The following is a 24316-nucleotide window of genomic DNA, read 5'->3' on the forward strand; positions in this document are numbered from 1 at the left end:
GACATGCTGGTGCTAAGCCCACATCCCTTCAGCCGACGTGGTGGTTGGCTGCCCTTCAGGGGACAGTTTCCATGCATGCCAATGTCTCATTACGAGTACCTCTGCCCAGGTCTCAGAGCTTCCTCTGACCATGGGGTGTGGGGCTTGGCCAGCTCAGGGATGCCTGAGAACGCTGGAGAATTAACGCCTCCAGGGCAGACCCTCAACCAACGTGGCAGGGGCTTGGTAGACTTGGTAGACAAGTCCCCTGTTTTCCTCACCCCTTGCTGGCATTATTGGAAGTTGAGTTCTATACATCTTGTGGGCCAAGGGCTCCACTTTGACCCCAGTGACCCAAGAGTTGGGGCCTCTGCCACTCCTTGGTCCAACTCTGTTGGGTTTATGGAAAATAAAGAAGCAAAGCCCAGTGGGGGTGCAGGTGTGTGATTTAGTTTCAGTGATTTAGAGGCTCATACATGACCCTCGATGCCCTTCCCTCAATGCCCATCTCCTTGAGTCCATAAGAAGGTCCAGACTGGGGTGGGCCTCAGTTGGCATGGAAACCCCTCATTGTCACAGGCCTTATTGGCTTTTCCCTCCTAGTGGTAGGCCACACAGTGCCCCCCACTACACCCTAATCCCTGGAACGTGTGAAGATGTTATGTTACATGGCAATCAGGACTCTGCTGGGGTGATTAAGGTTACTGGTTTTAAGATTTGGACATTAACTTGGATTATCTGCTGCTGCTGCTGCTGCTAAGTCGCTTCAGTCATGTCCGACTCTGTGCGACCCCAGAGACGGCAGCCCACTAGGCTCTCCCATCCCTGGGATTCTCCAGGCAAGAACACTGGAGTGGGTTGCCATTTCCTTCTCCAATGCATGAAAGTGAAAAGTGAAAGTGAAGTTGCTCAGTTGTGTCTGACTCTTAGCAACCCCAATGGACAGCAGCCTACCAGGCTTCTCCGTCTATTTTCCAGGCAAGAGTACTGGAGTGGGGTGCCGTTGCCTTCTCTGCTGGATTATCTAGGTGGGTCTAAATCACTGGGGGACTTCCCTGGTGGCTCAGTGGTAAAGAATCTGCCTGTGATTCAGGATACCTGGGTTCAATACCTAGGTCAGGAAGATCCCCTGGAGAAGGAGATGGCAACCCACTCCAGTATTCTTGCATGGAGAATCCCATGGACAGAGGAGCCTGGCAGGCTGCATAGTCCATGGGTCGCAGAGAGTCAGACACGACTGAGCGACTAAACAACAACAATCACTGGAGTCTGTGAACGCAGAGGTTTCTCCAGGTGCAGTCAGAGAGATGCAGCAGAAGAGATGACAAGTGTGGGCAAGACTTAATGTTCTGGATGCAGGGACCACATCTCTGGATGCAGAGAGAGGCCACTGGGAGGTCAGGGTGGGCCCAGCCAACAGCCACAAGGAAACAGAACCTCAGTTCTACAAGGAACTGGATTCCTCTGACACCTGAAGAAGCCTGGAAGCTTCCAGAGCCTCTGATGATAGGCCAGCCAGCAACACCCTGATTTTGGCCTGGGAGGCCCAGAAAACCAGTAGCATCAGCCTAACTTCTGACATTCGGCTCCCTGAGACAACACGGAGTGTGATAGCGGCGGTGCGGGGGTGGGCGTTGCTACGGCAGCAGCAGGAAACAGTCCTCCTCCTCTTTCCCTGCCCCCTCACCATGCTTCCTGGGCTCACCTGCCCCTGGGGCCTCAGCTAAGCATGGATCAGAGAGGAGATGCCACATCAGGGCTGTGAAGACCACTCCAACCTTGGGACGAAGCCCTCAGCACATCTTGACTTGTGCCCTTCTGCCAAAGTCCTTTCCAGGGGCTGAGAGTTAGAGGGGGAACCAGACGGGGGCTTGTGGGCTGCCACATGAGACAGGAAACCCAGGCCCACAGGTGAATGAATGGGAGGTCAGCTTCTGAGAGTGTATTAGAGACAAAGGCGATGCACAGGGGTTGGGACCTTTGCGTGGGGACCCTCAGCCAGCGGGGAGGCCTTACCTCTGGTGAACAGCTCTGGAGGCTTCCTGAGCTCCACCTGCCATCTCGGCCCCAGACAAAGGATCGGCGAGTTCTTGCTTTTTCCGCAGCTTGTAATCTTCTATTCTCTCACCTGAAAGTGAAAGTCGCACATTCCTGTCTGACTCTTTACCACCCATGGACTGTAGCCCACCAGGCTCCTCTGTCCTTGGAATTCTCCAGGCAAGAATACAGGAGTCGGGTAGCTGTTTCCTTCTCCAGGGGATCTTCCCAACCCAGGGATCAAACCCAGGTCTCCTGCATTGCAGGCAGATTCTTTACTGTCTAAGCCACCAGGGAAGCCCAAGAATACTAGAGTGGGTAGCCTATCCCTTCTCCAGGGGATCTTCCTAATCGAGAAATTTGAACCAGGGTCTCCTGCATTGCAGGCAGATTCTTTACCAGCTGAGCTACCAGGGAAGCCCACATAACACACAATGATCGAGGTGGGTGTTTGAAGGACTCACACTGTGCTGGGAAGGGGCCAGGCGCTGGGGTGCAGAGATGAGCAGGACACACCTGCTCTCAGGTGTGCTGTTTACCAGCTCCACGCTTCACCCGGGGAAGGGCTTTGTGTGCAGGAGGAAGCCACGATTTCCGTCATACCCCATGCACCAATGAGGACAGTACCCCAGCTCTGCCTGCATCTGCTCAGCCCCGCTTTCTTGTAAGTATCAGGAGAAAGGAAAGCCTAATAAGAAAGGGTCAACACTAAAAGGCCACCAAAAATGATTAAAAGTCCACACCAGGAAAGAAAACCAACCTACACAAAGTGCTGTACGCATGCAGTGAGTCCTACAGACATGGGTGCTGAACCGGGTGCTTTCCAAGGAGCTGAGAGGTTTGGTTTCTGAGTCTGAGGTGCACTGGTCTATATATCAGAACACATTTCCTCTTCTTTTTTTAATTATTTAAAACAGTGGTATATTTTGAAACAGATGATCAAAATTATTTTCTCCTGCATTCTTGCTACTACCTGAATTAACTGCTTATTAGACCATAGCCATAACAATATATATTTATATATATTTTTCATATATATATTTTTTCATATTTCATCATATATATATTTCATATTTCCTAGTCATCTTGTGCACGCTGTGTCTTAAGTCGTCTCAGTCGTGTTTGACTCCTTGTGACCCCATCGACCATAGCCCACCAGGCTCCTCTGTCTATGGGATTCACCAGACAAGTGGGTTGCCATGACCTTCTTCAGGGGATCTTCCTGACCCAGGGATCAAACCCAAGTCCCTTTTTTGTCTCCTGTGCTGGCAGGCAGGTTCTTTACCACTAGCGCCACCTGGGCTAGTCATCTCAGAACATGCTTATTCTTAGCTAGCTGCTACATTTATCTAGTTACACTCACCTAGTTGCCATACCGGAGAAGGCAATGGCACCCCACTGCAGTACTCTTGCCTGGAAAATCCCATGGACGGGGGAGCCTAGTGGGCTGCACTCCATGGGGTCGCTGAGGGTCGGACATGACTGAGCAACTTCACTTTCACTTTTCACTTTCATGCACTGGAGAAGGAAATGGCAACCCACTCCAGTGTTCTTGCCTGGAGAATCCCAGGGACGGGGGAGCCTGGTGGGCTGCCGTCTATGGGGTCACACAGAGTCAGACACGACTGAAGCAACTTAGCAGCAGCAGCAGCAGTTGCCATACTGACCGAGCTATGAGATATCAACAGGCCACTGACCTCCCTGGACCCAAGCTTTCTAGAATTAATAGAAAGGTCCATCCTGGATGATCCCCAGGGGCATAGCATTCTAGGACTCTTAAGAGTTGACTGAATGAAAAAAGGAGTTCGTGTGATCAAGTTACATCATTTCAAGGCATTTGTTGAGAAATCCTCTCACTAAGTTGGGGTATCAGGGAAGCAGGAAATTAGAGCTGAGAGGATGCAGGAAGGGTGAGCCTGAGCCTAGCCCCACAAGTCGGGAAACTGAGGCTTAGAGAGGGGATGTGAACACCTCAGTTCCTGAATGTTCTGCAGGGATGATCAATCACATCTGCCTGCTGCTAAAGGAGACCTACCCTTACTTGAGAGAACCATCAGGAAGGATCTATAGCCAGCAGGCAGATTTCTGGGCAGGTCCCAGATTTTATTTGAATGTAGAGCTCTAGTTCCCCAGGGCAAGGGCAGGAAAAAAGCAGCAGCTGAGCTCACTGAGAAAAATAAGATTCATGGGAGACCTGCTCCCAGGACCAGCTTCGCATCCTTCGTCTAGAGATTGTGGACAATCCAGGAAAAACCCATCAGAGAAAATGGGATTCTCCCCTGCTCCAAAGCCCCAGGTGTAGGGAGGACTATTGCAACAAGAGACTTTAAGGAACTGGTTTTTGTCTGTTACTCCATGATGTTCTTGCTGGCCCTGGGGGTCTGGTCTGCTCCATCCCCCGGGTGGCCTCTTACGAGAGCCCACAGGGAAAAACTGACTCTCATGGGTGAATGTGCCCACATATGGGCCACTGGCCTGTTCTTACTCATTGTCACTGTGACAGCTTAAATTGAGGGAACGTCTCTTTGGCCACTAGGAAGCCCAGAGGCAAATGCATGTCACTTCTTAAGTAGGAAAGTGCTCACATATGTCCCAGACGATGACTGAACCTTAACTCCATCTCACTGTCCTCTCCTTGTCCTGCTTCACCTACTTAAAAAATAAAATCCTATTGTACTCTATAGATATGTTTCTTTAAGTGCTTTTTCAAAAGCCTTTGGGGAACAAGTCATTGTCATTGAAAGTATTAGTTGCTCAGTCGTGTCTGACTCTTTGTGACCCCATGGAACGCAGCCCACCAGGCTCCTCTGTCCATGGGATTCTCCAGGCAAGAATACTGGAGTGGGTAGCCACTCCCTTCTCCAGGGGATCTTCCCAACCAGGGATTGAACCCAGGTCTCCTGCATTGCTGGCAGATTCTTTACCATCTAAGCCACCAGGGAAACCAAGGTGGCTTCAAGGTGGTTTGGGGGACAAGGCAAGGATAAATAAATACATAAAACATAAAAAAATTAAATCCTCTTAAATAACCATTTGAAAATGCTGACATCCCACCCCATCCCCAACTAAGAGCACATCTGGCTTGCTGCTGGCAGGGCTTCCTCGTGGAGGGCACCATACCCTGCAGGGTCTTCAGATGCTGCAGCCTTCTCTCCTCGTGGTCCTGCATGACCCTCCCAATCTGCTGGTAATATGCCTGCACAAGCCGGCCGATGCCAGGGCTGGTTACGTAGACACTCTCCACGGCTGCCTCCATCAGCGTTCTCTGTGGGCAGGAGGGGAAAGTCTTAGTAGAGGGCACACACAGAGCCAACTACGGCCAACACAGTCCTGACTCCCATAGTCCACTTACTCCCAAACTTCGCTGGTCCAGAGCAGGTAGAGAGCACCTGGCTGGTTTAAACCAGCATTAATAATCTTATTATTAATGCCAAAGAATGCTCAAACTACTGCACAATTGCACTCATCTCACACACTAGTAAAGTAATGCTCAAAATTCTCCAAGCCAGGCTTCCACAACATGTGAACTGTGAACTTCCAGATGTTCAAGCTGGATTTAGAAAAGGCAGAGGAACCAGAGATCAAATTGCCAACATCCGCTGGATCATGGAAAAAGCAAGAGAGTTCCAGAAAACTATCTATTTCTGCTTTATTGACTATGCCAAAGCCTTTGACTGTGTGGATCACAATAAACTGTGGAAAATTCTGAAAGAGATGGGAATACCAGACCACCTGACCTGCCTCTTGAGAAACCTATATGCAGGTCAGGAAGCAACAGTTAGAACTGGACATGGAACAACAGACTGGTTCCATATTGGGAAAGAAGTATGTCGAGGCTGTATATTGTCACCCTGCTTATTTAACTGATATGCAGAGTACATCATGCGAAATGCCAGGCTGAATTAAGTACAAGCCAGAATCAAGATTTCTGGGAGAAATATCAATAACCTGAGATATGCAGATGACACCACCCTTATGGCAGAAAGCAAAGAGGAACTAAACAGACTCTTGAAAAAGTGAAAGAGGAGAGTGAAAAGGCTGGCTTCAAACTCAACATTCAAAAAATGAAGATCATGGCATCTGGTCCCATCACTTCATGGCAGAGATGGGAAACAGTGGAAACAGTGACAGACTTTATTTTCTTGGGCTCCAAAACCACTGCAGATGGTGACTGCAGCCATGAAATTAAAAGATGTTTGCTCCTTGGAAGAAAAGCCATGATGAACCTAGACGGCATACTAAAGAGCAGAGACACTGCTTTGCCAACAAAGGTCCTATAGTCAAAGCTATTGTTTTTCCAGTAGTCATGTATGGATGTGAGAGTTGGACCATAAAGAAGGCTAAGTGCCAAAGAATTGATGCTTTTGAATTGTGGTGTTGGAGAAGACTCAGTTAAGAGTCCCTTGGACTGCAAGATCAAACAGTCAACCCTAAAGGAAATCAACCCTGAATGTTCACTGGAAGGACTGATGCTGAAGCTAAAGCTCCAATACTTTGGCCACCTGATGTGCAGAACTGACTCACTGGAAAAGACCCTGATGCTGGGAAGGACTGAAGGTAGGAGAAAGGGATGACAGAGGTTGAGATAGCTGGATGGCATCACCGACTCAACGGACATGAGTTTGAGCAAGCTCCAGGAGATGGTAAAGGACAAGGAAGCCTGGCGTGGTTCCTTGGGGTTGCGGTCCATGGAGTTGCGGTCCATGGGGTTGCAAAGAATTGCACATGACTGAGCAACTGAACAACAATATCCCTAAACACATGTTGCTTCTTTCTGCCTGTGGATTTGATCACATTATTTTTGATCACACGTATAATCTGACTCTTCTTCTATACTTCTATAGCATTTACCTCATCTGCACTACTTTTTTTTTTTTTTTCTTTTGCTGTGCCATGCAGCCTGTGGGATCTTCCTGACCAGGGATTGAACCTGTGCCCCCTTAATCACTTAGAACTGGACATGGAACAACAGACTGGTTCCAAATAGGAAAAGGAGTACGTCAAGGCTGTATACTGTCACTCTGCTTATTTAACTTATATGCAGAGTATATCATGAGAAACGCTGGGCTGGAGGAAGCACAAGCTGGAATCAAGATTGCCAAGAGAAATATCAATCACCTCAGATATGCAGATGACACCACCCTTATGGCAGAAAGTGAAGAAAAACTAAAAAGCCTCTTGATGAAAGTGAAAGAGGAGAGTGAAAAAGTTGGCTTAAAGCTCAACATTCAGAAAACAAAAATCATGGCATCTGGTCCCATCACTTCATGGGAAATAGATGGGGAAACAGTGGAAACAGTGGCTGACTTTATTTTTTTGAGCTCCAAAATCACTGCAGATGGTGACTGCAGCCATGAAATCAAAAGACACTTACTCCTTGGAAGAAAAGTTATGACCAACCTAGATAGCATATTCAAAAGCAGAGACATTACTTTGCCAACAAAGGTCCGTCTAGTCAAGGCTATGGTTTTTCCAGTGGTCATGTATAGATGCGAGAGTTGGACTATGAAGAAAGCTGAGCGCCGAAGAATTGATGCTTTTGAACTGTGGTGTTGGAGAAGACTCTTGAGAGTCCCTTGGACTGCAAGGAGATCCAACCAGTCCATCCTGAAGGAGATCAGCCCTGGGTGTTCTTTGGAAGGAATGATGCTAAAGCTGAAACTCCAGTACTTTGGCCACCTATGTGAAGAGTTGACTCATTGGAAAAGACTCTGATGCTGGGAGGGATTGGGGGCAGGAGGAGAAGGGGACGACAGAGGATGAGATGGCTGGATGGCATCACTGACTGGATGGATGTGAGTTTGAGTGAACTCCGGGAGATGGTGATGGAAAGGGAGGCCTGGCGTGCTGTGATTCATGGGGTCGCAAAGAGTTGGACATGACTGAGCAACTGAACTGAACTGAACTGAATAATCTTATTTTCCTTGGTCAGGGATGGTCTGATGCTGGGTGTATGACCCAGTCCTGACCAGTGAGATGCAATGTTAGAGAGAGTCTGTTGAGGGCCTCCCTTTTCCCAACATTAAGCAAAGCCTTGGTGAGGGTGATAGACTTTGTGTTTCCCTCTTCTGGCCAGGACACAGCCTGATGTATGGAGCAGCAGCAGCCATTTTGAGACTATGAGGCAACAAAACCAACACCAATAATGATGGATCAGAAAGAGGTTGGTCCTTGGTCACATCATTGATCCTCTGTGCCAGCCTGGAACCACCACATTTCTTGTTATGTGAGATCAGTAACTTCCATTTACTTAAGCACAGATTTCTGTCACTTGCAGTTATACACAGTCCTCAATGACACACCTTTGGACCCAAAGCAGAACAGAGAAGAAATGCTGGGATGCTCTATCATTGGGGACATGGTTGGGCACTTGTAAAGTCATCACCTTTTACCTTATGAGATGATGGGCAAAGGTCAGGTTCGATTCCCCATTTCAGCAAACATTTACTGAATGGCTTCAAGCTCTGGGCAAGAAAAAAAATGCCCATTCATTATTGTTGAGTGATTCATTATGTTCGTAGGGCTGAGAAATATACCCTGACGTGCTGGCGTGGATGGAAGCCGTGGAGGTGAGGAGGGCTGCAGCTCGGGATGCAGAGGAGATGAGAGTCCGTCTCCTCACCCCTAAGTCCTGCTCCTCCCTTACTGTGGCCGCTTCTCTCTCCCTCTCCATCCAACATTCACATCTGACTCCACCCCCAAGGACTCTGAGCTCTGGCCTTGCACTTCCAGTCAGGAGCTCCCACTAACAGCCTTCCTTGGATTTCATTTAGCACATGTAATGCAGAAGATGGGAGAAGGCAATGGCACCCCACTCCAGTACTCTTGCCTGGAAAATCCCATGGACAGAGGAGCCTGGTAGGCTGAAGTCCATGGGGTCGCTAAGAGTTGGACACAACTGAGCGACTTCACTTTCACTTTTCACTTTCCTGCATTGGAGAAGGAAATGGCAACCTGCTCCAGTGTTCTTGCCTGGAGAATCCCAGGGACGGTGGAGCCTGATGGGCTGCCGTCTATGGGGTCCCACAGAGTCGGACACGACTGAGGCAACTTAGCAGCAGCAGCAGCAACGCAGAAGACAGGAAGTCCCTCTTCTTCCCTGTCAAGTCAGCAAACCCACCTGCACTTCACACCTTCTGTCCCTCTAGGCTCCTGCCACAGGGGGGCGGTGTCCACCTCTCTGCATTGCAGCCTTCCTCCCTTCTCCAGGGCCTCCATCCTGGCCACCCTCCTCTCCTCCTCCCCAGTTTTTCCAGCTGGTGTACCACTCAAGTCAGCAAATACACTTGCTCTAGAATGTCCAATGTTTCAGCCCTCTCTCGATCCCCCTCGGCGCTGCCTGCATCTCAGCTCCCATCCAGCACAACTTCTCAAGTTAGCGTGTCCTCTCCCAGTAGATGATAAGCTCCCTGAAGGCAGGAACACTGCCACCTGGCTCCTCTGTCCCAGCACCTGCCGCAGGGCCCGAGGCCAAGGGGCCCTGTGAACAGAGGTCCAGCAAAGAACATCCTTCCAGACACCGGGCCCACGTTCTTTCTGGTGGGTGTGTGTCTGGTGGGGGTCCGTTATCTAAGCCTGACTCAGAGTCCTTTGGAGAAGCCGAGGAGAAGATATGCCACACGTATGTTTCATTCTGTTTTCACGTAATGACCATTGATTAGGTCAGAGTTGTAAGGTTTTAGGAGAGGGAAGAGACTCTCCCAGCATCGCTAGCCCTGAGGTCTGGATGATGAAGTGTGGCAGACACCAAAGATCTGGAACGAGATGGGGTGTTTCAGAATTGAGGGGCCAATGTCTCTGCTGTGCAGGTGAGTGCCTTTATGTAAATGAAGGGACTCATGGAAGTGCCCTCGAGGGTCCTGGCACATCCCAGATGGGTCTGCTGCCAGCCCAAATCTAAAACACCTCCCATGGGTACCAGCCACAGACTCTCTCTGCTGAGATCTGCAACACGTGGGGGTCCCCTGCCTTTTCTTACAGCTTGAGGGAGGAGGCAGGCAAGGAGAAGCCAAGCACGTGCTGGTCATTCCAGACATGACCAGCCTCCAGTCCCAGCCACTCACTGAGGCTGGGGGGCTTTAAGCATGTCTTCTGCCCAGTGAAACTCCTCAGTCTTCCCACCTGAACAATGGGAAGAAAAATTATCCTTTCCAGGCAAGGGCTGTGGTAAGAGCCCAGTGAGATGAGGCAGTCAAAGCCCCACCCACCCCTCCACTGACTTAGAAGGGCGATGCCCACATCACTTCTTACGAAGGTGGTTTTCACTCCTGTGGTTTGTCATAACTCAGTGCAAGGAGACAACCACGGCTTACTCAAGTCAGACTGATGTTAGCAGCAATGGTCAGCCATCAGGGACAACTCCACCAGTGCTCAGGTTCCGACAGAGGTGGCCAAGGGCAGGGAGGGCCTGCCCCTGGGGGAGGGACTTAGGCTCAGACTCTGTTACCTGCCACTGACTCACTGGGAGGCTCTGGCTGAAATGACATTCCTCTCTGGGCCGGTGCAAGGACCGAGCTGGTGCTCAGAAGGACAGGAGACAGGGCTGGGCAGCGGGCGGAAATCCTCACCGCTCCACAGGGCAGGCGTTCCCTCTTACAGCGAGGGGAAAAGGCAGCTCAGAGGCAAAGAGCTCTGCAGGTCTCAAGGCTCCTGGGCAGGCCCAGCTGCTGCTCTGCTCAAATCCCTTCTCTCATTCACCCCTGATCCCCGCCTCTGGTCCCCTGGGCTCCCTGGGGGCTGGGGTGGCCCTGTACCTTGAAGTCGTCTGTGTCCTTGGCCCGGCTCCTGGAGGCTGTGTTCCGCGCGTGGCCCAGCAGCGCCTGCCCGATGGCGCGCTCCGTGTGCTGCTGCAGGAGCTGCCCGACCTCCTGGGCCTCGGCCAGGAGCTGCTGCTGAAGCTGCAGGCGCGTCTGCTGCGCCTCCTCCTCCAGCCTGCCGGTCTCTTCCAGCACGCGCGCCTCCTGGAAAAGTTGGGTGGGGAGAAGACTGGAGACCCCTGTCCTCTGTGTGGATGCTCCGTGTGTGTGTGTTAGCCACTCAATCGTGTCTGACTCTTTGCGACCCCATGAACTGTAGCCTCCCAGGCTTCTCTGTCCATGGAATTCTCTAAGCAAGAGTACTGGAGTGGGTTGCCATTCCCTGCTCCAGAGGATCTTCCTGAGCCAGGGATCGAACCCTGGTCTCCTGCATCGCAGGCAGATTCTTTACCGTTTGAGCTCCAGGGAAGTCAATGGATGCTCTGGTCAGGACCAAACCAGGAGGTGGGGTTGGCCCTGCCTGGGGTCCCAGGAAGGTTGGAGAAGGGGTAGGAAGTGAGCACCTCTGGGCTGGCAAAAACCTGTACACAGTGGATGAGCCTGGGGATCTTGATGATCCCTTTGGGCATTTATTGAGCACCAACAGTGTGCCCAGTGCCATCCGTGGCTCTTTACATGTACAAGAACTTACTCCATCACCCCAAACACTTTGAGACCTGAACACTAGGGGTGATGAGGACATAGAGGAGCAGAGACGCCGAGCAACTTTCTAAAAGTCACACAGCGAGAGGTTTTTCAGTCACATCGGAGTCTGAGAGTAGTCTGGGACATCATGGAAGCCAACAGAGGGCCCATGGGGAGTCCATCTCTTGAAGGAATAGGGGTTGGAGAAAGAGGCTGGGGAGTCGGAGGTAGGGCAGGAAGTGCTGCCTGCTTCCCACCAAGTCCTCCGGGGCCGAGAAAAAGAGACGGTGAGCTTGTCCCTTACTCATAGGTCAAAAAACATCAGCTGCTTATACAGCTCAGTGGCTATAGCAGACCTGCAGTTAGCCTGTTTGGGTTTAAATCCCAGCCCTGCAATTCACAGTCTTTCTTTAGATTTGTGAAGACCTTAAAACAGACCACAGAGCCCTCTTCTCTCAACCCCTGACGATGACTGCACCTATCTGTGTTCTGACTTTTTGTGCAACTTTAGTATAATTGTCATTATCATATACACTGCAAGCTTTGGGCATACTGGGTGCCCCCAGCAGGGGTACCTATTGTGCCATTGTCCCCACCCACAACAATATGGGAGCAGGGTTGATTTTTTTTTTAATTTATTTATTTACTTGGGGGCTTCCCTGATTGCTCAGTGGGTAAAGAACCTGCCTGCAATGCAGGAGACACAGGAGAGTGGGTTTGATCCCTGGGTCGGGAGATTCCCTGGAAAACGGCAACCCACTGCAGTATTCTTGCCTGAAAAATCCCATGGACAGAGAAGACTGGTGGGCTACAGTCTAAGGGGTCACAAAGAGTCAGACATGACTAAGCAACTAAGCACTCATTTAATTATTTGGCTGTACCAGGTCCCAACTGTGGCACACAGGAGCCTCAATTTTCATTGCAGCTTGCAGGATATTTTTAGCTGAGGCACGCAAGATCTTTGGTTTTTTCTCTCAGTTGCAGCATGCAAACTCTTACTTGCAGCATGTGGGATCTGGTTCCCCGACCAGGGATTGAACCTAGGCCCCCGCTGCACTGGAAGCAAGTAATCTTAGCCAGAGAAGTCCCCAGGATTGGGGCTTTGACTAAACCAGACTGGAACCTGGAAGCCAAGGAAGTGGTACTCCTGCTCTGGGTGGGGCAGGGGCTGAGGCACGGTCTTACCAAGGCTCTGAGCAGTTGCCACTGGTGCTCGTCCAGACACTGGGAGGAGCCCTGCTCCAGGGCATGTTGCTCCCGCAGCTCCTGGAGAAGGCTTTTCTTCCCCGACAGCCTCATCTGGGCCAGGGTGGTGATGGCACTGCCGCGGAGAGCCAGCCTCCGGAGAGCTGAACGCAGGAGCAGTCCGTGCCCCTCCAGGATGCACTGAGTGGACCTTTGGAGACAGTGGGGAGGAGGTTGGGGCGGGGGGGTGAGTGTTCCTGGCAACAGAGTGTGGTGGTTAATTTTATGTGTGAGCTTGGCTGGGCCATGGGCTGAATGGACAGCTGATCCAATATCATTCTGAGAGCTGCTGTGAGGGTGTTTCTGGATGAGATTAATATTTGAATAAATGAGTAAAGCAGATGGTTCTCCCTAAAGTGGGTGGGCCTTGTCCAATCAGTTGAAGGTGTGAAGAGACGAAAAGGCCCACTTAACCACAAGTAAGGGGTAACTCCTCCTGCCTGACTGCCTTGAGTGGGACATGGTTTTCCTTTGTACTTCCTTCTCTTTGTACTTAAACTGGAACATTGGCTTTTCCTGGGTCTTGGAACTGCTGACCGTCAAACTGGACGTCACACCATTAGCCCCTGAGTTCTCAGGCCTTTGAACTTGGGACTGAAATTACATATTGGTTCTCCTGAGTCTCCGGCTTGCCTACCGTGGATCCCGTGACTTCTCAACTTCTCTATATCTGTACCTATGCATGCATGCTAAGTTGCTTCCATTGTGTCTGACCCTTTGCAACTCTATGGACTGTGGCCCTCCAGGCTCCTGTGTCCACTGGATTCTGCAGGCAAGAATACTAGAGGGGGTTGCCACACCCTCCTCCAGGGGATCTTCCCGACCTAGGGACTGAACTCGTGCCTCCTATGTCTCCTGTATTGGCAGGGAAGCTCTTTACCACTAGCGCCACCTGGGAAGCCCACCTGGGAAGCCCACCTGGGAAGCCCACCTATATCTTTACCTATATCACCTATACTATGTCTTCTATTGGTTCTGTTTGGAGAATCCTGACTAATACACTGACCCACTAAGAAACACCCCAAATAGTCATGCCCCACAGGGAACCTTTCCAGAAGCGACAGGTTAAAATTATCCCATCTTCTGCTGCCCATCCTTTTAGATGTGGGTGCACACTTGAGTTATAGTCAGTCATCTGTCCTTTGATTAACCTTTTTAACTTTATCACATTCTGCCTCAAGTTTCAGATGCATATATACAGTTGCCTTCAGTACGTATCCACTCAAATTTCTTACATGACTCTCAAAATTAACACATTCAGAACTGAAGTCATGAACCATTTTTGAGTTCCTATCTCAATGAGTTAAGTAGGAAACTGGTTTAGAGAGGCTCAACATTTGGTTTTCTAACTTGAGGTATTTTCTTACAGCCTGAAAAGTTGAACAGAAAACTGTCAGTCAGTTTACCAAGGAGGAGAGAACCAGCAAACACTCCTAAGAATAAGGAATCACCCCTTGTAAAGACCTAATTTTGAATCAGCTAAATTCACCCATGGAGTGGTTGATCTGCCACTGTCTGAAATCCCTGCTGGAAGTGAAATCCCTGCTGGAAGTAAGATAAATCCTGTCTGGAGGAAGATCCCATCATTCAAAGTCCTAAGTTATTACTATGATTTTTTAATAACACTATCTAGCATTCAATAAAAATAACCAGACTTGCAAACAGATAAGAACTGACCAAAAATAAAGGAAAAAAAAAAAAAAACAGACAACAGAAACATACCCACAAGATACTGGATATTAAAATAGTCAGCTATAATGAATATGTTCAGGAAATTAAATGAGAAGATGAATCTGAGCAGATAACTGGAAACTATGACAAAAATAAAGTGGAAATTCTAGAACTAAAAACACAGTAACCAGCATTAAGAATTCAGCAGATGGATTGAACAGCAGATAAGACACACCTGAGGAGAGTGTGAAGGGGAAGAGAATCAAAACAAGTTATCTAGACTGAACTACAAGGAACAAAAATATAGAATAGCATGTAAGAGACAAATAACCTAAGGTAAAAAAATCTAATAGACATTAAATTGCATTCCCAGGAAGAGTAGGAAGAGAATAATCAGAAGGAATATTTAAAGAGATAAAGATTCAGAATTTTAAAAAACTGATTAATGATAGCAAATTACAGATTCAAGAATCACTACAGATTTAGTAAAAACAAACAGGAAATGCACAAAAACCCACATCCATGTTTAGGCATATTATAATAAACTGATGAAAACCAAAGAACAAAAGAAAATCTTAAAAGCAATCAGAAACAACTGAAATCAGAAACAAAAGATTTCTTTAAAAGAATTTAAAAGACAGCTAAACCAGGATTTTACACCCAATGAAAACACCCCTCAAAAATGAAGACAGACATTTTCAGACAAACAAAATCTAAGAAAATTTGTCAGTAGCAAATCTAAAATAAACAGAATCTTCATGCAAAGAGAAATACTCCTAGGTGGACACTTAAAGATGCAGGAAAGAATCAAGAGCATCATAAAGTGTCAATCTAAATGAATATTGACTGCACAAACCAAAACCAGTATCTTGTGGAGCTGCAAATGTATAAAGAAACTGAAAGTGAACGTCTCTCACTCATGTTCAACTTTTTGCAACCCCATGGACTGCAGTTCACGGAATTCTCTAGGCTGGAATACTGGAGTGGGTAGCCTTTCCCTTCTCCAGGGGATCTTCCTAACGCACGGATCAAACCCAGGTCTCCTGCATTGCAGGCAGATTCTTTATGTAAAATGCCCAATAAGAAAAGCATTTTTCCTCTGTGAAAGAGAAATGAATGGAAATAAAGCATTCTACTGTCTTGAAAGAAGGAACATATTAATGTATGCTATATTTTGGCACACAAAGGATGCAATTCAAAATCTCTGAATCATTAAAATCACAGTAAAAGAATATATAACTAGTAAGCTAAATTATTAGTATATAACATATATACTATATATTACTATGTATAGTATATATATACTATATATTATATATATATACTATATATTATCTATATAGTATATATATAATACATAACTAATAACTAAATTAGAGAGAGAAAACAGAAAATAATAAAACACCTAAACCAAAAGAAGGTAAGAGAGGAGAGGAAAAGGAACATAGAGCAGATTGGAAAAAGATAAAACAAACAGAAAGGAGATAGATTAAAAATTCAAATATATTACCATAAAGTTTTACATTAAATATAAATGGACTAAATATTGGTACTATTAAAAGATATAGTTTTTGAGACTAGATAAATCTTCCAATTGCTCACTACTGTCCTTAACTTGCTCACCAGATTCTCCCTACTTGTTTCCATCTCCTGATACCTCCTTTGTATTATCTAACAATACAGCTATCCACATGCTTCTTGATATATACACAAAATAATTTCCTGGAAAAGACTGGGCAACTAGAAAATTAGCTATATCTAAATAATTTTTCTTATGTAAAATAAAGAAAAAGAAATATTTTTCAGGAAGCTGAAAAAGTGATACCACATTAATAAGTATATAAAGAATATTTTAAAATATAAAATTTGTTAATAAATGGGGAATGACTGAAAATGGGCACAAGTGGTCTTTTTTGGAGTGGTGGAAGTGTTTTACAATTGGATCGTGGTGATGGGTGCAGAACTCTTAAAATTAACTAAAAATCATTGAATTGTACTCTTAAAAATAATGTATGCAAACTATACCTCACAAAAGGTGTTTTAAAAGTTTCTATGAAAGACAACTCTATGAAGTAGGTATTGTTAGCCCCATTTTATGGATGAGAAAATTGAGGGTAAGAACAGTTCCTGTGCCCACACCAGGTCTGACTTCAACCTTTCATACATGGCACTCTGCTATCACTGTGTTTCATATTTATGTTCACAATTTGGTTGTTCTCCAAACCACACTGTAAGGGAGCCCAGGGGGTGGGAATTAACTTACAGATGAGGACACGGAGGCTAGCGTGGAGTATCACACCGGACAGGAGGCCCCCAGCCTACACGAAGTTGTACTCACTCTTCACTGAGGCTGCCGAGCTGGCCCAGGACTCGGTGGATGATGTTCTCATGGTCATCCTTCAGGTGTGCCTGCAGCAGAGTGGACAGTGCATCCTCCTCCATCCACACCTAAAGCCCACAGCAGAGGGACAGGGGTCGAGCTCAAGTTCATTTCATCCATCATTGCTTTGTCGGAGCATACTTTTTGTTTCTTATTTTTAAAAATCCCTTTCTCTTTTGATTTAATTATTTTTCTCCTATGTGCTAAGTCACTTCAGGCATGTCTGACTCTGTGTAACCCCAAGGGCTGTAGCCCACCAAGGGCTGTAGCCCACCAGGTTCCTCTGTCCATGAAGTTTTCCAGGCAAGAATACTGGAGTGAGTTGTCATTTCCTACTCCAGGAATTGTCCCAGCACCGTTTCTTATATAATTTATCTTCTTATGACTGGCCTGTCATGACATTTTGTCTGACATAGTTTCCATATGCACATGAATCTCGTTCCAGGCTCTTTATTTAATTCTGCGGGTCTGTCTGTACCAAGACATCACACTTGAAGTTCTGCAATTTATAACAAGAGTTCATAGTTGCTAGAGCACGTCTCCCCATATTCTTTTGTACAAAACTGTCTTGCTATTCTTGGTTCCTTTTCTTCACATATGAATTTTAGGGTCTGTATATCAAGTTTGGGAAACAGCTTTTTGGGGATTCATTTTGTAATTAGATTGAATTCATAGACTTATTTGTAGAAATTGAATTTTCCTATCCAAGAACAAAGCCTTTTTCTCAATTCTTTAATTCCCTTCAAAAACATTTTATAAACTTCTCCACTGGACTGTGTCAGTCACTCAGTTATGTCTGACTCTTTGAGACCCCATGAACTGTAGTCCGCCAGGCTTCTCTGTCCATGGAATTATCCAGGCAAGAATACTGGAGTGGATTGCCATTCCCTTCTCCAGAGGAACTTCCCAACCCAGGTATTGAACCCTGGTCTCCTGCTTCGAAGGCAGATTCTTTACCGTTTGAGCTACAGGGAAGTCTTCTCCATTAAGGTCTTATAAACACTGGTCAGATTTATTTTTAGGCACCCTGTAGTTTTTATTCTAAAGGGGATCTTTATGATATCACTACTGTTCTCTTCTACTGCTTTGGAAGTTACTTTTTCTATTTCTATTCTATCTACATTTAGAAATTTTAACATATATTCCGGATTTCACAAATCCAAAGTTAATCAACATTTCTTTTACCATAGGATTCATGACTTTCAGCACTTCTGAAAATTTCTTATCCATTATCAGCTTCAATATTATCTCTCTTTCATTCTCTCCTAGAATTCCTGGAGCACTAAGGAAGTCCCCCTAGGACTTTCACATTCTATTCCCATGCCTCCTGCTGCTGCTAAGTCACTTCAGTCGTGTCCGACTCTGTGTGACCCCATAGACGGCAGCCCACCAGGCTCCTCCGTCCATGGGATTTTCCAGGCAAGAGTACTGGAGTGGCGTGCCATTGCCTTCTCTGCCCATGCCTCCTAACCTCTCATATTTTCCATCTCTTTAGCCCTCCATGTCATATTCTGAACTACTTTCTCACCTTTATCTCCTAGTTCACACATTGTGTCTTCAACAATACTGAATTTGATATTTAACTCATCCATTAAATTTCTGTCTTCATGATTACAATTTTCATTCACAAAAGTATGTAGTTTTTAAATGTCATCTTTTTATATCATGTCTTGTTTTTATGCTAGTAATTCGTCTTGTTTTTTTTTTTTTTATTGTTTCAAACATACTTCCTTTATAAGTGCTCTCTAATAGTCTCTTCATCTGGATTTCCTGGCGCTCTTGGTCTAAACTTGGTGCTTGCTGTATGTGCTGGCTCTCACTTGTGGCAGATTGTCCCCTGTGTGTTTCGTAATTCTGGATGTTAGCTCATCTTCAGTGTGGCTTTGTCTGTGAAAACCTCGTGAGGTCCAAGGCCACACAAGTGATGCTCTAAAGAATAGCAGAAACTCAGATCTAAGTCTGTCTGTCTCCAAGGCTCAAATATTTCCTAGGTCCACCATGCACCTCCCTAGCTCACTCACATCACCAGGAAACATAAGCACTTAGAAACATGCAGCTAGCCTGTGTTACACCAAGGGCTCTGTCTTTAAGGTGAGACTCTTTCACTTCCCCTGCATCTGGAGTGTTTTTCTGGAGATGGCCATGCTGCATGCAGAACAGAGACAAAGCACAGAGGCTTCTCTGGTGACTCAGCCTGCAGTGCAGGAGACCTGGGTTCGATTCGTGGGTCAGGAAGATCCACTGGAGAAGGAAATGGCAACCCACTCCAGTGTTCTTGCCTGGAGAATCCCATGGGCAGAGAAGCCTGGCAGGATACAGTCCATGGGGTCGCAAAGAGTCAACCATGACTGAGCGACTAACACTTTCACAGAGGCTTTGAATGTGAGTAAGCAGCTTAGGCTTCAGTTCTCTGGGCCTCGTAATTTAAAACACTTATACTTAATCACACAAAATCACACTGCGTTACCCAGAATTGTTTGTTAAAGCCAGTCTCTGATGTGTTTTGTGAGAACTCTACAATAACCTGTCAAAGTGCTTCGGAAACCAGAACACTCTAGAAAATTCAACACAGTCTAGATTCCCTAAAAAATATATTAACATTGTCACTAAAGTACATGGGGGTCTTTGATGTGCATTTAGAGAAGACAGATAAAGCTAGTAACAGGATCCAAAGGTGGCCAAGAGTACATAGATCATCCAAGCAGACGGTGCCCAAAGTGGTCACACCATTTCTTTAATATTGTTGAAGGCAAGTTCATAAATGTTTGAATTTAGAAGCAAAGAGCTGCTTCCCTGGGCTAGAGTGTTGAACCTGTTAAGTGCTACTGGGTCATTTGTGGTTTCCAATATGGTTACTGTTGTTTCAAAGTTTCATCTACTAAGGAGAGAAAGGGAAAAGGAACCAACAGTCAGCACATGCCTGGTACGTGTTGGGGGTTTTGGAACATTTTCCTATAAAGAAAAAGAAAGAAAGTGAAGCTGCTCAGTCGTGTCTGACTCTTTGCAACTCCATGGACTGTAGCCAATCAGGCTCCTCTATCCACGGGATTTTCCAGGCAAGAATACTGGAGTGAGTTGCCATTTCTTTCTCCAAGGGATCTTCTCAACCCAGGGCTCGAACCCAAGTCTCCCATACTGCAGCCAGACTCTTTACCATCTGAGCCACCAGGGAAGCCCTCCTATAAAGGAGGTGGGTTTATAAGTGAGCCAGGAGGTGAAGTCACTGGTGTGCTACGGGGAGGGAGACACTGCAGGTTTAAAAGCACAGTCAGAGAGGGTCTTGGGGTGAAGGCAGCTTGGGAGAAAGTCCTTAAGCAGGACAAATGAGTCAGGAACGCTGGGGAGCTAGAGGCATGCAAGGATACCAGGGAGGCTAGGGTGGAGTGAGAGGGGAGACAGGGAGGAGAGAGAGGGAGGAGGTCAGCTCCTGACACATGGGGCTGTGCAGGGCAAAATAAGGACTCTGGTTTTTACGCTGCATGAAATGAGCGGAGAAATGAATTGATGTGACATAGTATCTTTTATCAAGTCTAATGTGCCAGTGGTTATGAAATGCAGTTATTTTAGGTCCCATGCAGAGAGAAAAATCACTGCCAAGTAAATTAAGAAGATCTCGGTTTTAGAGATGTTAAAATGTGAGTAAATCTGCATCTTAAAAATGAATGGGATATATGTTCCTTCTGGAGCAGGGAGGGGTCAAGATGGCAGAATAGGAAGACACTGAGCTCACTTCCTCCCACTGGCACATCGAAGTTACAACTATTCACAGAGCACCTATTGATGAGAATGACCTGAAGAGCAGGTGAAAAAAGTCTACAACCAATTGTATAAAGATGAATGGGAAGTTCCTGTACAGCACACGGAGCTCAGCTGTGATGACCTAGAGGGGTGGAATGGGGAGGGGGGTGGAAGGCTCAAAGGGAGGAGATATATGAATACCTATATGGCTGATTCACATTATCGTACAGCAGAAACTAAGACAGCATTGTAATGCAGTTATATTCCAATTGAAAAATTGCCAGATTAAAAAAAAGAAGAAACCACAATGAGAAGGGTCAAAAGGATCGTGTCAGCGTATACTCACGTCCCATAATTACAGGTGGGGGACCCCCAAATGGGAGGATAATTACTATTGCATTGGTTCTCCCCACACAGTGAGGGGTCCAAAGCTCCCCAGCCCAGGGGTCCTGAACTACGAAGATGAACCCTAAGAACGTTTGGCTTTGAAGATCTGCAGGGCTTATATTCGGGAGAGCCAAATGATCATGGGAAACAGAGATCCATCCTCAAAGGCTGCACACAAAATCTCACAAGGTCCAGGATCCAGGGCAGAAGTAGTCATTTGAAAGAACCCTGGGTCAGATCCACCTGTTGATATTAAAGAGCCTGCCAGAGAGGCAGGAGGCAACCAGAGCTCCATCTGGGGACAGAAGCACGGGTGCAGCCATTTGGGGGAGCTCTTTCTACCTCGAAAGCGGTGAAGAATTTGTCTGCAATGCAGGAGACCCAGGTTTGTGGAGAAGGAAATGGCAACTCACTCCAGGATTCTTGCCTGGAGAATCTCACGGATGGAGGAGCCCAGTAGGCTACAGTCCATGGGGTTGCAGAGAGTCAGACACGACTGAGCAACTAACACTTTCTACCATGAGGACACGTGCTTAGAAGCACTCTTTCTGAATCCCCACTCTGGCTTATTAGCACAGGGGTCCAGCCTCGCCCACCAGCCTGTCAGCACCAGTGCTGGGGTACCTCAGGTGAAGCAGCTGGCCAGGCAAGGACACAAGCCCTCCCACCAGCAAGCCAACTGCCTTAGGACCCATAGAGCCTCCAGCTGGCCCAGGACCTGACCCTGCCCACCAACCGGTGGCCCCATACTAGCTGCTAGACCAGCCTTACTCACCAGTAGTCTTAGTAATATTTTTTGGATATGTCTCCTCAGGGGGCTTCCCAGGTGGCTCAGTGTTAAAGAATCTATCTCTCAACCAGGAGACTTGGGTTCAATCCCTGGGTTGGGACGATCTCCTGGAGGAGGAAATGGCAACCCAGTCTAGTATACTTGCTTGGAAAATTCCACAGACAGAGAAGCCTGGGAGACTATGGTCCATGGGGTCGCAAAAGGTCAGACATGACTGAGCATGACCACCCACTCATGTCTCCTCAGGCAAAGGAAATGAAAGCAAAAATGAGCAAATGGGACTAAATGAAACTAAAAAGATTTTGCACACTGAAGGAAACTATCAACAAAATGGAAAGGCTGCCCACTGAATGGGAGGTATTTGCAAATGATGCACCCCACAGCAACAATTACCTTAGGTCCACCTGCACAATCAGGATAATCTCCCCGTTTCAAGGTTCTTAACTTACTTCCCATCTGCAAAGTCCCTTTGCCATATAAAGTAACATTCATAGCTTTTGGGAATTAGGATGAGGAAATCTTTGAGGGGATGTCCCAGCAGACTGAGGAGAAACCTACACACCTGCATTAGAATGGATCACACTTTGAGGACCACTAGGTTAGGGGCGGCGGCCGAGAGGAGCAACCCCACGTTTAAGGAGCAGTGGCTGTGCAGGCACAGGAGGGCTGAGAGGAGCTACTCCACATTCAAGGTCAGGAGGGGGGACCTCAGGAGCAGTGGCTGCGCTTGGCTAGAGCAGCCGTGAAGAGATACCCCACATCCAATGTAAGAGAAACCCAAGTAACACGGAGAGGGCATCAGAGGGCATCAGAGGGAAGACACACTGAAACCATAATCACAGAAAATTAGCCAATCTGGTCACATGGACCACAGCCTTGTCTAACTCAGTGAAGCTAAGCCATGCCGTGTGGGGCCACCCAACATGGATAGGTCATGGTGGAGAGGTCTGACAGAATGTGGTCCACTGGAGAAGGGAATGGCAAACCACTTCAGTATTCTTGCCTTGAGAACCCCATGAACAGTATGAAAAGGCAAAATGATAGGATACTGAAACAGGAACTCCCCAGGTCGGTAGGTGCCAAATATGCTACCGGAGATCAGTGGAGAAATAACTCCAGAAAGAATGAAGGGATGGAGCCAAAGCAAGAACAATACCCAGTTGTGGATGTGACTGGTGATAGAAGCAAGGTCTGATACTGTAAAGAGCAATATTGCATAGGAACCTGGAATGTTAGGTCCATGAATCAAGGGAAATTGGAAGTGGTCAAACAGGAGATGGCAAGAGTGAACGTCGACATTCTAGGGATCAGCGAACTAAAATGGACTGGAATGGGTGAATTTAACTCAGATGACCATTATATCCACTACTGTGGGCAGGAATCCCTCAGAAGAAATGGAGTAGCCATCATGGTCAACAAAAGAGTCTGAAATGCAGTACTTGGATGCAATCTCAAAAACAACAGAATGATCTCTGTTCATTTCCAAGGCAAACCATTCAATATCATAGTAATCCAAGCCTATGCCCCAACCAGTAATGCTGAAGAAGCTGAAATTGAATGGTTCTGTGAAGACCTACAAGACCTTTTAGAACTAACACCCAAAAAAGATGTCCTTTTCATTATACGGGACTGGAATGCAAAAGTAGGAAGTCAAGAAACACCTGGAGTAACAGGCAAATTTGGCCTTGGAATACAGAATGAAGCAGGGCAAAGGCTAATAGAGTTTTGCTAAGAGAACGCACTGGTCATAGCAAACACCCTCTTCCAACAACACAAGAGAAGACTCTACATATGGACATCACCAGATGGTCAACACCGAAATCAGATTGATTATATTCTTTGCAGCCAAAGATGGAGAAGCTCTATACAGTCAACAAAAACAAGACTGGAAGCTGACTGTGGCTCAGATCATGAACTCCTTATTGCCAAATTCAAACTTAAATTGAAGAAAGTAGGGAAAACCACTAGACCATTCAGGTATGACCTAAATCAAATCCCTTATGATTATACAGTGGAAGTGAGAAATAGATTTAGGGGACTAGATCTGATAGACAGAGTACCTGATGAACTATGGAATGAGGTTTGTGACATTGTACAGGAGACAGGGATCAAGACCATCCCCATGGAAAAGAAATGCAAAAAAGCAAAATGGCTGTCTGGGGAGGCCTTACAAATAGCTGTGAGAAGAAGAGAAGTGAAAAGCAAAGGAGAAAAGGAAAGATATCCATTTGAATGCAGAGGTCCAAAGAATAGCAAGGAGAGAGAATAAAGCCTTCCTCAGCAATTAATGCAAAGAAATAGAGGAAAACAACAGAATGGGAAAGACTAGAGATCTCTTCAAGAAAATTAGAGATACCAAGAGAACATTTCATGCAAAGATGGGCTCGATAAAGGACAGAAATGGTATGGACCTAACAGAAGCAGAAGATATTACGAAGAGGTGGCAAGAATACACAGAAGAACTGTACAAAAAAGATCTTCACGACCCAGATAATCACAATGGTGTGATGACTCACCTGGAGCCAGACATCCTGGAATGTGAAGTCAAGTGGGCCTTAGAAAGCATCACTACAAACAAAGCTAGTGGAGGTGATGGAATTCCAGTTGAGCTATTTCAAATCCTGAAAGATGATGCTATGAAAGTGCTGC

At 46.7% G+C, this 24316-nt stretch overlaps 1 protein-coding gene across 13 annotated transcripts in view; it reads right to left on the bottom strand.

Moving 5' to 3' along the window:
* The window catches only part of EVC (EvC ciliary complex subunit 1), a 107137-nt gene that overhangs the window by 15080 nt on the left and 67741 nt on the right, over nucleotides 1–24316 (bottom strand). For 9 of the 13 annotated variants that reach the window (XR_011464550.1, XR_011464552.1, XR_011464551.1 and 6 more), the window contains 6 exons: nucleotides 16711–16820; nucleotides 12642–12852; nucleotides 10770–10976; nucleotides 8409–8480; nucleotides 5137–5281; nucleotides 1996–2107 (listed from right to left, as the gene is read on the bottom strand). Coding sequence is in view for 8 of the 13 variants with exons in the window: in XM_070372680.1 (XP_070228781.1) it covers nucleotides 1996–2107; nucleotides 5137–5281; nucleotides 8409–8480; nucleotides 10770–10976; nucleotides 12642–12852; nucleotides 16711–16820 (857 nt within the window). In the remaining 5 variants the exon portion in view is untranslated. Of the gene's footprint in view, nucleotides 1–1995; nucleotides 2108–5136; nucleotides 5282–8408; nucleotides 8481–10769; nucleotides 10977–12641; nucleotides 12853–16635; nucleotides 16821–24316 lie in introns of those variants that run through there. The other 4 variants (XM_070372677.1, XM_070372676.1, XM_070372678.1 and 1 more) reach the window with 2 other exon arrangements.

Source organism: Bos mutus, chromosome 6, assembly GCF_027580195.1.
Source record: "Bos mutus isolate GX-2022 chromosome 6, NWIPB_WYAK_1.1, whole genome shotgun sequence".
Taxonomy (NCBI): domain Eukaryota; kingdom Metazoa; phylum Chordata; class Mammalia; order Artiodactyla; family Bovidae; genus Bos; species Bos mutus.